At 41.8% G+C, this 17,439-nt stretch overlaps 1 protein-coding gene across 1 annotated transcript in view; it reads left to right on the top strand.

The window, feature by feature from the left end:
- ADGRL3 (adhesion G protein-coupled receptor L3) overlaps nt 1-17,439 on the top strand; it is a 482,163-nt gene that overhangs the window by 313,047 nt on the left and 151,677 nt on the right. Inside the window, exon 6 of the mRNA XM_058804039.1 lies at nt 4,920-5,720. Coding sequence (XP_058660022.1) covers nt 4,920-5,720 — 801 coding nt within the window. The remainder of the gene's footprint in view (nt 1-4,919; nt 5,721-17,439) is intronic.

Here is a 17,439-nt window from a genome sequence, read left to right as displayed (position 1 = left end):
ATTAACTATGTCTTTAGTGCTGAGTGTATTAATTATTAGTCTGAGTATGTTAAATCAATCAGATCTGTGAAGGACAGGGGCAGGGAGTGGATGTCACTTATGCCACTATTAAACATCTGCCTTCAAAGAAGCAAAATTAAACAAACAACTAGCTAAGTACAGGGCACACATTTTCGCACTGCTTTTGCAATTGCCTTTTTACATTCCCCTACTCACATTTTTTTTTCCAGGAGTTTTATGCTGCTGTTGTGTGGGTTTGAAGCAGTGCCAGGGAGACAGCTCTCTATATGTCTCTGTCACTGTGTGCTTGTGCCTTAAATAGTTGAGTGCAATTCAGTGTGGCGTTAAGAAAATGGGCAGTTAATGTTGTTCAAGTGTTAATTGTGCCAGAGTGTGTTTTCAGTGCCTCAACCCAGCAATAGTAAGAACAGTTAATTAATGCTTTTGTGCAATTTCTTTGAGCGGGTAGCAGGAGTCTGCTTGGGGACAGGCTGTAGTGGCTCATGATTGTATGTTGTCCTCAGTTTTCCTTCTATTTGAAAATTCTTGAGAAAATCAGTGTATGTGGAAAGTCTTGTTAGTAACTCCCCTCAGACACAGCAAGTGGTCCTTGATTTCCTTTTGGCCCCTGACACTGTTGAAGTCAATGGCACTGGCAACCACTGTAGGGAATCAGGGTGAAATAACCTTGTTCTCCATCCATGCAGTGACAGCAGGAATGGAAGACCTCAGTATAAGAATAAAAGATGTGTATGCCTGTTTTTTTTCTGTAGATCTGTGTAGGTAAGGTACACCCTGTGCTGTCATCCGTACTCAATTCTGTGGACTGGTACAGGCATGTACAGTACATTTTACAGGATGTAAAATTGTCTGTAACTGGGAAAAATTAAAAAAAATTCTACCAGTACTTTATGAAGACAGTTTTGCAGTGGTATGTTGTGTAACTGAAGGGATAATCATACTCTAATTAGACCCTTTCTTTTAATATTGTTATACGATCTAAATCCTCCAAGCTTCTCATGGAACCTGTCTGAAAAATATGGTACCCCAATGTAAGCTGAATAATTATTGAAATTCAAAAGTATTAAGTCTTAAATTAGCAGAGGGAAAATAGGTGTTTGTGACACGTACAATGGAAGCACCGTTCAGAAGGTCACCAAAACCCATCCGTGTTTGGAATTATAAGAGAGGCACTGAGTGTTAATAACACATATGAGCTATTCATGATAAGGGTAATCAACGCTTCAGGTCACTCAGATCAGCTGGTCACAAATATATTATCTCCTCTAGAAGCTTCTCTCTCCCTGCTTTACAATATCATGCTGTTGTTTGAATGCATTACAAAAGCTTTTGCACGTTTGGAAATGTAAATTACAGCCTTCTGTGCTGCCAGAGGTACTGTATACCATCAGCCAGGGGAATCAGTGTGAAGCCATACATTTGGGGATCTGTCACATTGCCTTCTTGCTTTTGCCAGGGACATTTAATGCTTTTCTGAATACCTTACTTAACTATGACCAGCCACAGTTTAGGATGGGGAGAACAAGTGGTGTGTGGGTTTCTCCGACTGCTGTGTCTGGAGCCTTTTAATCTTGCTGGCTCCTTCCCTTGCAAAACCAGATTGCACTCAAATGCATTGTCTCTGCTCCCTAGAGCCCTGACAGCCACATGTTGGAAACATTTGCATTTAACCTTAACCTGTTACGAGGTAGAAAGGAGCCTGAATCAAAGCCCAGGTAAAAAGACTGTTGGAGTTTGGAAACACTCGTTGTGGGAGCTGCAGTTGGCTCCAGCTGTATGCCTCTCTGGACGGGGACGTGTAGATCCACATGTCTAGCCAGAGCATTTGCAGCCCTGCCCTGAAATTGTTCTTCCTCCAAGCCTGCAATTTCCCATCCAAATGAGCGAGACTTTGGAATGCAAAGAGTTCTGCAATGCCAGCACCAGAGGACACTTGGCAGATGTCTCGGCCTGGAAGGGGCTGGGGTGGACTCTGGGCAACAAAACCAAAGCATGTGTGCACACCTTCTCATTCCTGTCTCACTTCTCCAGAGATCTCTCTGCTGTCAAAGCCATCCTGGTTTGCTGGCAAGTTCTCAGTTCTCCCTCTGTTATTTCATGGGGCCTGTCTTCTCTTACACCTTCGGGGAAGAGGCCCCATGGAACCAGCAGACTGCAGGGCTGGGGTGTGGAGGCTGCTGGGTCCGGTCCCCACCAAGCTGGAAGGAGTCAGGGCCTGTGCCACAACTGCGGGAGGCTTTTGGATGAGGACCCCCAAACTTTCTTGCAGGAGGTTGTTAGGTACAGAAACTAGTACTGAGTATTCAGGAATTAATAAGTTCACTTCATTTATTTATTTATTCCACCTGAAAGGGGCTTTGTCCGGTCTCTTCAGCAGCATTATGATGCACAGTGAATAATTCACACTAAAATATCCAGCACGTTCTGGGGTTGGGCTTTGAAAATAGCGCTTACATATTTTTGTCTCGTTAACACTGTGAATCTTTGGGATCTTATTTATAAGTGCTACAAGGTTTCCAGTGCTTTTTTCCAACTCTTACTAAAGTGTGTTTCTCCAAGACAAAGGACAGGACTCTACGAGCATCCATGGACATGCTTCATTTGACTCTCCTAAGTTTTTTTTTTTCCCACGTCATAAGTTAATATTCTCCTATTTTAGGTAGGGATCTCTGTTTTACAGGATTTTGGCAAAACGTATGAAGATGTATATTATATAAAGTTTCTCCCTGGAATTTTTATTGTGTACATAAAGTTGTATCAATCATATTTCACTTAATGGATATTTCATTTTGCTCTATGAAACTAGTCCAAGGTTGCTGCTGACAAGGTAGAGTCCAGGGGGCTCATTACATCCCAAGTGTTGGGCTTTTTTTTTTTTCTTCTGCCAGATTTTTCTCAAGTTAAAATTTATCTGTATTTTGTTCAGCTTGTCTGCTTATTATCCAATGTATATATCAGAGGAAAGGTTTATATATATATAAAAATGTTCACATACCAAAGTAAATTAATAAATCTTCCTTTTCTTATGAAAGAGGTAAAGAAAAGTACCTGGCCAATACAGTACCATTAATCTATTCTCTTTTCTCCTTTCTCTCTTTACCTCTCTCTCTACAATAGAAGTGGAACAAAAAGGTAATTAAATACCTTTCAAATTATATATATATATTACTTATGTATAGGCTAAGTTATTTAACAGTTTAACGTTTTAGTTGAAATACTTTGTCATTAATTCTCACTACCTTTTTGTTAAAGTTTATTTAGTATCTCTGCTGCTCAACTTCACCAGATAACTCACGTTTGCTGAAAAGTTTTTAACCGGTGCCACCTTTTCTCTTCCATTAAATTTATATTCAAAGGCTTAGAGAACTCATTTTCCTGCCCCAAAGAATTTGGAAGGTGTGCATACATATGTATGTGCATAAGTATATCTAATTATGGCATAAAAGCCTCTTGGAAATGGCACCCCTTTTTCAGCAACTCTGCGTGGTTACTTAGACTCCAATGGATCTATATAATTTTATACTGGCTATTAAATCTGATTTTCCTCCTGTCTTGCTCTCCAGACAACATTACCAATTTCTGCATTTACAAAAAATAATCAATTATGCTCCGAGCAGGAAGTGTGAATGTGGGATCCCATCCTGCCAGCCCCGTGCTTCCGGAAGTGCGCGGTGGGATGCTTCCTCACGCCTCCCTGCCGCCCATCCCATCGCCACGGTCACTGTGCGGAGATCAGCGTTCCAAATAACCAACCAGTATTCTCCCCCCGAAGGGTGTGCAGCGCCTCCAGGCCAGGAGGGTGCTGGTGGGCATGGCCAGGGCCAGATTTGCTCTGCAGCATCCCTCCTCTTGCCTCCCCATCCATCCAGCCGGCTGGCCCCTGGCTGGTGGTGTTCCCATGGGGCCGAGGCCAGCCGGGCAGTGGCTGAGCCTCTTCCCAGGTCCTGGGTGTGCCCTGGCCCTTGACAGCCCCCCTGTCCCGAAGTCTGAGCAGCAAAGCATCCCAGTTAGTCAAACTGCTCCTCTGTGCTCCTCTCATGTAACAATAGAATGTATATGTTTTTAAGTTTGAATTACTACTATATTTAACAGGACATTTTTTAACTGATTAAAATCTAGACATTGGGTTCCTCTCCAGCAAACTTTATTCCTTTCCTTCCTTCTTTCCTTTCTTCCTTTCTTCCTTGTCTTTTCCTTTCAGCATCCATATGTCATTCGTTTTTAATTGTGTGGACTGCATGTTTCATGTGTCCTGTAGCAGCTTGGAAAGTCTCATTCCTAGTTATACTCCAGATGGGTGTTCCCCCCCCACACTCCCTTTGCTTTAAATGCTCCTCCGAGTTGCTAAGGGATTCACCTCTGCTTTGCTGTTGGTATCCTTTAAATATTTAATATCATTTGGGCTGTAAGGATGGGAATTTCTTTCTCTTATTTCCATTTCTAGGCCACTCTTCTGTGGGCTGTTCAAATAAATATCTGGATCAATTCCCTCGGAGTTTAGCCCTTCACCTAGTAGGTACAGATTCACTGCAGAATATAATTTGGAAACACAAACCCAGAAATCCTTTGGGGGCACATATTCATTTCAGAGTTTACAAAAGCGAGTGGTCCAAGTAAGTATACCTGTAAAAATAGATTTGAAAAGCAATAAGAAAACGAGCTACAGCTGATAGAAAAAGCAGGGGGGGAAAAAAACCCAGTTTGATGGAGCAGATGTTGTTCCAGAGATACAGTGGGCAGGAAGGATAGTCTCCAGCTCCAAGGCATTGCTCTTGGGTTTCCTCTCATCACAAGTGTCCTCTGCTCCGGGACTAGAATCTGTTGAGATGCTTGGGCCAGCCACCCCTGAACTGCAATTAACTTGTGTTTTTCTTTCAAATTCTTTTCCCCTACGACAGTTTTTCTTTGCCCTGGACTGCTGAAGGGAGTTTACCAGAGCGAACACTTATTCGAGTCTGACCACCAGTCGGGCGCCTGGTGCAAGGACCCTCTGCAGGCCTCTGACAAGATCTACTACATGCCGTGGACGCCGTACCGGACGGACACGCTGACGGAATACTCCTCCAAGGACGACTTCATTGCCGGCAGGCCGACCACCACCTACAAGCTCCCGCACCGGGTGGACGGCACGGGGTTCGTGGTGTACGATGGGGCTCTGTTCTTCAACAAGGAGCGGACCAGGAACATCGTCAAGTTCGACCTGCGGACCCGGATAAAGAGCGGGGAGGCGATCATCGCCAATGCCAACTACCACGACACCTCTCCCTACCGCTGGGGGGGCAAGTCCGACATCGACCTGGCCGTGGACGAGAACGGGCTCTGGGTAATCTATGCAACAGAACAGAATAATGGCAAAATTGTCATTAGCCAGTTGAACCCTTACACGTTAAGGATCGAAGGGACGTGGGATACTGCCTATGACAAGAGGTCAGCTTCCAATGCCTTTATGATCTGTGGGATTTTATATGTGGTGAAGTCTGTGTATGAAGATGACGACAATGAAGCCACAGGGAATAAAATAGACTACATATATAACACTGACCAAAGCAAGGATAGCATGGTGGATGTGCCCTTTCCAAACTCCTACCAGTACATTGCTGCTGTGGATTATAATCCCCGGGACAACCTCCTCTATGTATGGAACAACTATCACGTTGTAAAATACTCCTTGGATTTTGGCCCGCTGGACAGCAGAGCAGGTAAGGGGTTTAATACCAAACCAAAAATCTTTCTGGGTTTTTTTTTTAGTATTTATTTTTGTGAAAAGCTGAAGCATACTCCTGTCTTACTGATCTGGTTGAGTTTCTGCATATAAAGCCCCACCACAGATGTATAATGGCTATTAGACATAATTATGTGCAGATTTTTTTTTTTTTTTTTTGGTTTTAGTTGAAATGAAATGAATGAAGGAGTAACTACACATAGTAGCCTGAAACAGTTTCCAAATGCCCATGGGTTTGTTCACAGGGGTAGCAGTTTTTTCTTCTGAATCAAATGTCTTTCGTACATGATCAGATCATTTTCCCTTCTGCAGGAATTTTGACAAAACAAAGCATGGAAGATGTTGTTGCAAACAGCTGGAGGAAAACTGCCTACCAGTTTAAATTACTTTGTTTCATTAAGCTGGGGGAGTTTTGTCTTCTTAGAGAAGCTCAGACTAATTGAATTTGTGAGCATGCACCCACAAGTGTGGAGTCAGGAGTAGAATCAACAAAATCCTCTGAATTCTTGCTTTATTTTCTGTAAAATTTCTCTTTATATTTTAAAGCATGTCATGACTTACTGTGACTTACTATACTTTATCTTAGGGGATCGTCGGGTCCCCAGAGGTTTCCCAGCTTCTCCACCTTTTTTCCTGTTAGAAACGTGCTGGTAGTTACTTTAGATATATTCCCTTATATATAAGGGAATTCCATCATCATTTTGCATTTATGAAGTTGCCACTTTACTAATAACAAACTTAACCTGCACTGCGGTCAAGCTTGCATGATTTGCAAGAGTTTCCAAACAGGATTTGCTCAGTGGTTTTAAATGATTGTTACTGTACTGATGAAGTCATAGTATCAGGTATTTCTTGTGGTTGATTGTGTACTTTCAAAGGCTGGAAAAGTAAAAAAAAAAGGCAGAATTAGTATAATTTGGACAGTAAAGTATTCAACTAATAACATGGCTTTTTCTGAAACATTTCCTTCTGTAAGTAAGAAACTTCAAAGTGGATGAGGAGATTCAGGGCTTTAGATTGCAAAAGAGAAGTGAAAAGATTTCTGTTGATGAGATTTTCTTTTCCTGTGTGCAGCTTGTTACCCGTATAAAATGCAAGTGGATCAAGAGATGATGAAAGAAATTGTGGGTATGAAAATCTGGGGAGGGCTGGAATAAAAGTAGTAAACTGGCAATGAAATTGTGGGTTTTTTTTATAAAAATGTAATGAAGGGGAGAAGGAAAACTTGAAGAAGCAGATGAACAAGAACTGAGTGACTGTTAAGGAGTAGAGATATTTTCAATGATGTTGACCTCTGTAAAGATCTCAGATGAGTAAAAAATAAAGTAATAATTCTCCTTCTCCTGACTTAATGACAAGCATATACTTTCTGGGTGGTGGAGTGAAGCAGAGCAATTTGTGAGCTATTGGTTATTCCCAAGGAGTAGAAATCAATTGCATCCCTTCCATTTCACAGAGTTTCTCTCATTTTTGGTGAATTATTTCCAGGTATTATAACAGACTCTTTGCTGGTGCTTGTTCATGTGGTGACCATAGTCAGTAATAGCATCCTTAATACAGAAAAAAAAAAAAAAAAAGCTTTAATCAGTGAAAAACCTAAAATAGGGGAAAAAAGGAAATTGTTCTCCCTTTTTTTGCAGTGTAAGATGGTGAAATGGGAGAGTAGGTGAAAACCTTGCAGAGGGCTGAAAGTGTGTCAGGTGTTGGTCTATCTGTGAGGATTTGGTTTATCTTTGTGTCACTCTGATTTGAAGCCCCTCACTCTTGGTTCGGATAAGAATTTACAATCCCCCAGTGCCTCAGATAGGAAGGTGAAGCAGTTCTTAGCTTTGAATGGTGGGCATGAGAGAGTTAATCTGGTATTGGGGAATCTGGTGAGCCTTCTCTGACATTCCCTGTGTACAAATTTTGTACAAAGCTTTGTAATATGGATAAAAGGCTGAATTTTACCTGTGGTTTTCTTCTCTGAGAATTATCAGGATTTCCTTTCTGGCAAAACTGCATAAGGTTCCTATTACCTCACTCTTTTACAAGTTTAGAGGACTTTGGAGAGGTCTGCTCTGAGAGCAGCTGAATTTTTTGATGAGAAAACTTGAATGGGCCAAGACATTTCAAAGAGAAGAGAAAAAACTTCCCTAAGGGAGTTTACTGCTCCCTTACCCACATAGCCTGATCAGTGGGAACAAGTTTTGATGAATCAGTGAGACAGAAGCACTGATTTTGGGTTGGACAGGTGAGCAAATAGTTGCTTGACATCAGGCTTTTTTGCAGAGAGGAGCAAGGAGACCAGGTCTGCATGGTGCTTTCTCTTTCAAGTTCAGTGCAACCCATTTTTGGGTGAGCACCAAATTTCATGCTGCATTGCTTTACACATAACACTAAATATCTGGTTGATATAAACCCAGCCCCTCCAACAAAGAGCAAGAACTGAAGCTGATACAACCTTCACTGCTTCACAAGCAGTGAAGAATCAGGATATTTTTGTTTGGATATTTTTTTTAGATTTTTTTAATGGAGTGGACTGTGGGTATGTGTCTCTTCAAAAATCACCAGTGTTTCTTTGTATTAGAGCCATGTTCAATGCAGGCATTTTTCCATGGTGTTACAATTTGAGTAGCAAAATTTGTAAACAATATCAGCTTAATTAGAAAATAAAAGAAGGATTGTAAAATTGATGGGTTGAACATATGGGTTGTTAAAAAACAATTAAGGGTGAAGTTTTAGAAGAGCTCGTAAAACCAAAAATTGATCATAACAAGAAAAGTGAAATACTTAACTACTTAAATAGCCAGTAGCCTATTGGAAATCACTTGCATCATACATTTCAGGAATATCTGAAATAAAATACAGGTTTTGGTGACTGCAGTTCACCTAGAATCAAGCATTTTCAATATTTTCCCAAACTGTTCTGAGAAACTGGGAGTTGGCAGGAGTTGCTTCACTTATACAAAAGGTGGGACTCACATCCTCTTGCTGTTCACAGTGTCTAAGCATTTTCTGTGATTTTTAATTAAAGATCTGTGCATATAGGTTTGGAACATACTTGAGACCTTCACTGTTGCAGAGCCTCTCTCACTTAATATTTTAAAAAAATGAACTTTTACTCCTTGGGGAGAGTAAATGTCAAATCCTGGAGTTTCTGTGCTCAACTTCTGCAGCAGTTGAAGTTACCAGAGAAAACAAAATATTTTGTAGTGCTAAAAGCTGAGTTCAGCTAATCTTGAAGCAATTCAAGGCTCTTGATGGAATTAAACGCAACTATTCATTTTTCTCAGAAATGAGAAAAGCTGCATTTTAACGTTTTACCCTGCTCTTTTTTTTTTTTCCCCCCCTTTTGTCTGGGGTGGTTTTCATTTATCCCAAAAGTGGTTTTGAAAGCAAACAGTCTTCAGTGCCTGCAAGTCCCAAGAAACCTATCATTAATGTCTGCCCTCAAGAAGTGAACTTGAAGATACCAAAAGCCTTTGAAGTGTATTTTCTTTGAGCTGTTTGGCCTCAAAATGAGCTTTTTGGAGGATGCTTCTTCATAAATGCTCCAGAGGTTTTGGGTTATTTCTTTGTAGCTTCTATTGAATTTGTGAATGTGAAGTGTTAGTAAGGATAGCTCTGCATCTCTTCTCATTCTTCAAGAAGTTAAACCCAGAACAGTCTTCAGGTTATTTTTTTTTGTGTCCTACTAGACATATGCAGAGAGGGAAACATAAGGCTGTAGTGACAGGATGAAAATTTTCTGCAACCTAATCAGTTGACATTCACCAGAGTTACCTGTTTTAATTATCACTCACTTACGATACATTCTGTGCAAATAAACTCAAGAAAATACCAACAAGCCTTCCTCTCCAAAAAGGTGAAGTGTTCCCATCCTGCTTCCCAGTGCTGTGCTGCATGCAAGCACACATCTCCTGGTTCTGTGCCTCAGCACCTCCCTGAGCAGGCACAGCTCTTGTCTGGACACCAGCCAGGGGTTCCTGGGCATCACAGAGACCACAAGTTCTGTCTTTTAAATTCATTAGGTGCCCAAGTGCTGGCAGCTCTTGCCAGGGCGCAGGATATGCTGGCTGAGCATTTGGGTGCTTAGGTGGGCACTGTAGCACACCCCATAGTAGAGAAGTACAGGGAAGAACTTGAACCAAGTTAAAGATCTCTTTGTGCATGTTTTGGCCTTGCCTGGTAGCCATTCCCAGTGACATGGGACACACAGACCGTCTATTTTCGAGAAGATATTTTAAATTTTGTCCAGGAAACCCAAGTATTACCCAAGTATATACCCAGTACATAAGAAAGATGCTGATATGATTTCTAGGACTTCTGATAAAGCCTAAATGTGCTTAAGTGGCTTCTGCACGTTTAATATTAACACTGTGGACTGCCATTATGGTAATCAAATGTGATACAGAAATTACATGGATATCTGATATTTTAAGAATACCAGAGGGTGCATGTCACACTTTTATCTTCCACATTTTGTCAAGTATTGTGGGATGCTCTCTTGACGTGTGATTGCAAGTATTTTATTCAGTCAGAATGTTTGGGTTGTTCTGTGCTTTTTCTTCCTGAAGCAGTTTCACAATGCAGATAAGGTGAACAGTCTGTCCTTATAATATGCTAATTAAGTGCATTTGTGTCTTGGGTAAAAGATGTGGCAGTATGGTGATGAATAAGGACTTTAAACACATATGACACCTCGTTAAAATGTAATTTTCACATCATAAATCTGAGGCCTTTCCTTTGACAGCTGAGTAATGTGGGCAGTGGGCAGAGGAGCTTGAACATTTCAAGGCTGCCATGTGCTCACACGTGGCTGGAGCTGCTTCCTGCGCTGCTCGCCTCCGACGCCTGGCTTCCCTGTCCAGGAATGCCCCAAAAGGGCTGCAGGATCTTAAATCCCACTTGTGCACAGGATATGAGCTGCTGTCGCTTCCAGAACCCCTTGTGATAAGCCACCTTTGCTATCTCTGAAGTTGAATCTAGGCTGCATTTTAAAAGGCCGGCCTTTGTGATGAGCAGTTCTCCTGGTGGACAAAAGGCCATTTTTTAGGGAGCTGCTGAGTTTTTAATTGCTGCTTCTCCTGTGTTTTTACTTTCCAGTTGCTTTCCTCCCATGTAGGAGCGTCCCTGCCTCTCTCACTCGTGTTCCTGTGTGTTGCTTGCAGTGACAGCTGCTGGTTGCACAGTGTTGCTGGAGGCTTTCAGAGAGATAAGCTCTTGCTTTCAGGAGCTTCTGCTAAACGTGTAGTATGGACTGCAGCCCTGACTTTTACCCACCAATATCTGCCCACATATTCATGTTCCATTTAGGCAATGAATATTTCAGTCCCTTTTTGCTGTCTCAGGCAGAAAGGGATGTCTGAGTTTGGAGGTGAAAAAAGCAGAACATCTTTTACAACAAAGCAGGCCTTTCAGCCTACATTTGTTGGGCAGACAGTACCTTAAGCTCAAAGGGACAGTATTGCTTTCAAACTCCATTTTGAGGCCTGGTCTGTCTCCTAATTTTTATCCTGTTTTAAATTTGCCCTTTTTGTAAAGCAGTGTTTGAGTAGAAAATGATAAAAAAGAATCACACGACACTAGACTTCTGAAATTAGGGGTTTCTGCTTTCTGTCTGGAAAGCTGGAGTTTGAGCTCTTTTGTCTACCTTTTCACAAAAAAACCCTTAAAAAGTGCAATATCCCTCAGCTTCAAAATTTTCCCTTTGCAGAGCATGTAATAAATATTAATACTGTTTGGTTAGTGCAGTGGGATGAACTTCAGTGTCTCTTCAGTGTGAAAAAATATATGGTTGCTCCTCTTTCCTAAATAAAACTACCATAGAAGAGCAGATAACTTTACCAGAGTTGGAGCAGCCTTCCTCTTCCTCAGTTTACTGCTCCTGCTCTGCGTCACCTGTTTAAACCACCCTGAGAAAATGGAACAGCAGACCTAACCCGTCCATGAGCTAAACTGGGGTACTGTAGTATCCTCATAGGAGGTCATTTGTTGCCATTGCCTATATCCATGGGCTGGGGGCCTGTTCCCAAGGGAGTGCTTGGGGACTGGGCTGGTGGGCAGCCAGGATGGTTGAAGTAGGGGAAGGGCAGGAAGAGACAAAATGATTAAGCTAAAGCTTCACTTTCAAGCTTCAAAACAAAAGGAGGCCTGAGGCTTCGGCACTTCATAATCCTGTCAAACACCATGAGGGGGAAAGGACCTTGCCAAGAACGTGTCTGAAAAGCTGAGACAGCTGTTTCTGGCAGCAAGCATGGGATGCAGATAGGGGGGTGATTGCATAGGGAAAAAAGCATTAACTGCCAGTGAAGGATGGTGGCTTTTCCTCTTCTGCAGCGAGCTTCTCAACATGAGGAATCAGCCTCAATAGTGATTAATTGTTATTTCATTGAGTTCAAGGCCACTGAGTCATGCTGACATCAACCATGGCTTATCAGTCCACTTAGCAGCAAACCCAGCTGTGAATGTGCCAGCACTTTGGGTTAGAGCTGTTTGCCAGCAGCAGGGAGCAAGAGGTAACACGTAGCAAGTGTCCAAGGCTGCTTTTTGCAGGAGAAAGGGACTGAATTGTGTACTAGAGACAGTCTTTCAGTGTTGAATTTTTAAATAAGATTTTAGTGATTAGTCCATCATTTATCCCTTGGCCAGCAGGTTTAGCTGGCTTGTGTGCAGTATTGGGGGGATTGGGGCTTTAGCCCAAGAGGAGGCTCCTGGATGTTCCATTTTTGAGCTGTTGCCTCTGACAGCTTCTTTCATCCCAGGCCAAACTGAGATAATAACGTGCCAGGCTTTTTCCTCAAGACATTACCCTCTCCATGCGGGTTATATTTGTGCACCTTGATACCCTGTGTGATGCACACACCTTCTGCTCCTTGCAGTTCTGGTGTGGCCTGGCTGCAGAGCCGCTAGCCTGGCTTGGGAAATGGTTATCCTGTATTAGGTGTTTTGCCACTGTGTTTTTGTAATGAGCAGCCTTTATTCCTGTTCCCCACTGAAAATACCTCCACCACGGTAGCTCACGGGTCTGGATTGCTCTCCTCCCTCGTCTGCCACTGATTGTGTTTGTTCTGGAAATGACTAGTGCAGTATTTTTAGCAACACTTATTAAGATTTGTCTCCTAAAGTCTAGTTCAGTGTTGCTAATTAACTTCTTCAATGCCACCATCACCACTCTGCAGTGCTGCTATGCCAGGTTTTCTTCATTTTTATTTTTTTTTCTTTTTTTCTATTTTTTTTTAACTGAGAGAGCAGTTATGGATGCCCTGCCATATTCTGCTTTGGAGTCAAGGCAATTAGGGGAGGCATTGTATGCCCTTCTTTCTGCTCTCATACTCATGTTAAAGAAGAGCAAGAAGCTCTTCAAGAGTCAGCTACAAAATAACTGAACCTTTAAGGGGAAGCTTTAAAGAGCCTTCCCTTGACTTCAGGCAGTTGTGGTGCTGTCCTTGGCAGGTCCCCATCCTTCAGATCCAGCAGCAAGTCAGCTTTCCAGTGGTATATCAGTGCTGATAAGAAGTACCCAAAGGCATGTATGAGGAATGGAAGGGTCAGCATTATCCTCATAAATCCAGCTGAACTCTTACAGTAGGGTTGGATTGGATCAATTACTGATAGGAAGGGAATTTAGGTTGAAGGAGCATAAAGAGTCTTGGTAGCTAGTTTGAAGACCTCCATGTTCAGGGAGAAATGGGACCAGCCATGAAGGGCTGTGAAATGCCCCTGAAAGGGGAACACAGATTAAGGAAAGAAAAAAGTAGTAAGCACTTCACAGCTCTCCATCTCAAAGTAGATTTTGTTGTTAGTAACTACACTAAAGCAAGAGAGTTGAGTTGTGAAAAAATCAAGATGTGTTGATTTCTTTCAGGGGAGTCTACCAGGTGTGCAAAAGTAAAGGTTGATATAATGAAAAACTCTCTGGGACAAAATCCCAGAAGAGTTTCAGCTCAGCTTTTATTCAGATAAATTCTCTGAAGCTGGTGGGAGTTTGGGCTAGAGGCTTCAGGAGTGAGTGTGCAGTGGATTGCTGTTTTTTTCTGGAAGGAATTGCACTTTGCCAGTGAGAGGCCCTTTGACATCCTGATTTGTGTCTGAAGCATCCAAAAAGAATATATAAATTGTAAGCTGGAAAAAATGGTGAATATCCATATGAATTTAAGTTGCAATATCTGCCTTACATTTTAATGTTGAAAAGGTTATTTTTTAAGGGTGTGCTCATGATTGGAGGGCAAAGGAGGGCAGTAAAGGCTTGGGTGAACGAGATGTGTCCAAGAAAACAATGTCATGATTGTTCACTGTAACGGGATTTCTTCACTGTAAATAGGATTTTTGCTTGATTAAAATGTGCTGAGAGGAAACAGGACTTTAGGGAAGTTTCACTGAAATACAGGATTCAGTTTGAAGAGACTGGCACTGAAGAGGCAAACCAGCTGTTTTATGTTACATAGCTCCTTGGGTCTGTTTTCACAAAGTACCACCTGCTTGAGGCTCAAAAGGAAGGGGGAAAAAAACCCAGAGAAACATCAGAGCTAAAAAGTATAGAAGTTATACACTGGCCATGACAGAAGATGGGAAATCAGCTGCCTTTATACCAGTTTGAGCTGGCTTACTGGGGTGCCATTCATGCTTCCCTCAAATGGCTGGAATAAATTAACGCAACCACTGGAGAGATGAGGCGTTAGGCAGCTCTGCAGTTCTTTTTCATCTGTTGATGTTTGGGACAGAGACAGGGAAAGGGCTGTCTAAGCTGCAGGCAGAGAGAAAAAGTAAAGGCAACATCAAGAATAGGCATGCCAGCAGAGATGAAGTCCCTATCCCACTCCTAAGATCTTTCCAACCTACCATGTGAAGAAAAGCTTTTGTGAGCCCCCATGTGCTGGCCTTCAGCTGCTCCTCTGTGTTAAATTATTCCCTCTATCCAAGGCGTGCTTGGGGGATGCTGTGGCTCACTAAGGTCAATCAGCCTGGATTCATGTGATGCTTTGCACTCTTGTACTGCCAAATTAAGCAAATGACTGGTGATGTTAATGTGAGCATGGAGGCTCCAGGAGGAGGGAAATACTGAGGGAAAACTGCATGAAGAAGAAAAGAAAAAAGAGAAAGGGAAATTAGGGAAATTTTTCCTTTTTTTTTTTTTTTTGAGGGATAGTAAAATATATTTGCTTGATAGGAGCATATTGAGTACCTTGGTAGCATTAACAGCAGTGAATATTTCTGGCCTTCTCCTCATAAGTGCTTGCTTTTCTCACTGGACAGTAACTGCCAAGTATTTTCTTGATGCAATATTGAGTGTGTTACAAGTTATTCACGAGAAATATCCTCGCAATGACTGGAACAGATTTTCTTGATGCAAGCGTTGTGCTCTTCTCTGTGGCAAGTATCAGGCTGAGTGAAGGATGCCATCGCCCAAAAAACCAAGCCAAGGTGGAGAGTGCTCTGGCAAGTTTCTGGTTGATTTGTACAGTTTGAGGTGAACGTTCATGCAACATTCTGTTGGGAGAGGTGCCTGTGGCTGGTGCCTTGCTTGTAAATGTAAGTTCTCTTTATGGATAATTCAAACCTCCTCCTGAGCTCGGTGGGGAGTAAATGAAGCTTTTGGGTAGCCTAAAACTGCATGGTCAGAACACAGTGTTGTGTAAGGCTGCTGTAATGTGGTTTTTTTCATATAAATGAGTTCAAATTGACTCTGGTATGAGGAGTAGAACAGAGAATTAAATTAGATTAATAGATTTTTTAAGACCAGAAGGGACCATTAGCTCATTTAGTCTGACCTCTGTAATGCATTCGATTGGATTTCATCCGCTTCCTCTTCTGCTGAGCCTAATGACTTGACTTTAACTGAAGTGTACCTTCAGAAAGGCACCCAGACAATCAGTGCCTCACTTCACTGAGTGCTTTTCTTGGTTGGATATTCTCTCCTCAGTTAAGAGGAAAAATAACATTCGCATTATAAATGTTTTGATTGTGCCTATTTGCATTATCCATAGAAAGGTAAAAATGTGTGTCTTGGGTCGTACCCTTTGGACCATGCTCAGACAGTGCTCTGGAGATTGCTTTCTATGGGAGCTAATGGTAGGTCTGATTTTTTATTTTTTTTTTTAAGATTTTAGAAACTTGTTACTGCAGTGGGAAATTCCTGAATAGACCAAAATAGCAAATAATTCACTAGCAATGAGAAAATAGCTTTCTGGGCACTAAAATCAAGAAAGCCTTTACTTTCAGATGTGTACTTTATGAGTGCCACTAAATGTGTGTGTAAACCCTGCTTTCTATGTAAAAAAATTTACCAATCTGAAGAGCCTGCATACTGCTCTCTTAAGGCCACTTCTGTCTTTGTTTGAACCCGAGTGCCAGGGAGTGACATTTAAACCTTGGAATTTGTCATCAAGTTCTAATTTTCTCCTTGATGAAAACATCTGTCCATGGGAAAGGACAAAAACTTGTTCCAGCAGTTTTTGCATAAGGTATTGAATGACTTAATTCCAAATGGGTGTTCTGATTGTTGACTTGTCTTTTCCCCCCACTTTTGTTTCCCATACTCTTTTTAAAGGAGTGTTCTGGAAAAAAAAATAAATTATGTTGATCATGCAAGGAAATGAACTGTAGAGGATACAAGAAGTAATTGAGTAATTAATTAATTGTGTTAAGAGTCTTGTTAACACTAGTTTTTTCATGGCAAAATATACTGGCAAATTCTGGTTGTGATTTTCTTAATATGCAGACATAAATTTCCTGCACTCATCAGTGTCTTAATTCTAATTGAAATATGATTTTTCCTTCAAACCCCATGTTTTGCAATACTTTGGATAAACTTCACCTTCAGGCATTTCTTGATGGTTACTAACCACCTGAGAGAGGCTTTAGTAAGGCTGTGGCTTTGTTAGATTGAGCGGTGTGAGGGTAGGCATGTGTCCCCCTCTTTTCATTGGAGAGAGGAACCCTTTCAATGGGCATGTATCAAGGAAGGCTAGGGGAAGTCCTCTCTTGCCCTTTACAGCAGAATTTGTGACCAAAATTGTCCTGTGCATGTTTGGAAGTCATTGCCACAATGTTCTTGGCAGAGTAAACATCAGCTGTAAACAAAGAAAAATTATTGGAATTAACCAAAATTAGTGCAAAGTCTCGTTGGGGCTAGCTGGTATGAGGCAGTGCCAGTGGGAGTTTTGGGCTGTGGGTTTCCAGACAACCTGATTTGTAATTGAACATGGCAGGCATCACCTTGCTGACCCATGGCCCCTATGTGTTTCATTAAATCTCCTCCTGTGATGTCTTCTAGGGCAGGGGAAGTGATGTGAAGTGTCCTTCTACAGCTGGTTAACACTTAGCAGTGAGAAATGTCTTTTCTTTAGTGAGGAAAGCCACAGCTGTAAAAGCAGGTCCTCTCCAGATGAAGCTCTTGTTACAGTGGCCTGGCTGTCCTCTCCCTACTCCAATTTTAAAGGTGATTTTAATATGCCAAAGGAATAATCATCAAAAATATGACATGCATCAGTGCATTTCTCGAATTCATCTTCCCTCGAAACCTTTGGACCCTTTTCTGATAGGTAATATGTAAGGAAAGATGATAATCAAGGGAAGAGGAGGGCTAAGGAAGCTTTTCTTTCCACTGGGAATCCACAGAAAACAAATTAATATTTTTGCCTGTAATTAGAAGAAAGGAGAGGTGATCAAGTTTTAGGAAATCCTTTAACTTGCAAGGCACAGACTCTGGCCAG

This window comes from Ammospiza caudacuta, chromosome 4 (assembly GCF_027887145.1).
Source record: "Ammospiza caudacuta isolate bAmmCau1 chromosome 4, bAmmCau1.pri, whole genome shotgun sequence".
Lineage (NCBI taxonomy): Eukaryota > Metazoa > Chordata > Aves > Passeriformes > Passerellidae > Ammospiza > Ammospiza caudacuta.
The sequence above is the reverse complement of the archived record's forward strand: the minus strand, read 5'-3'. Positions and strand labels throughout refer to the sequence as shown.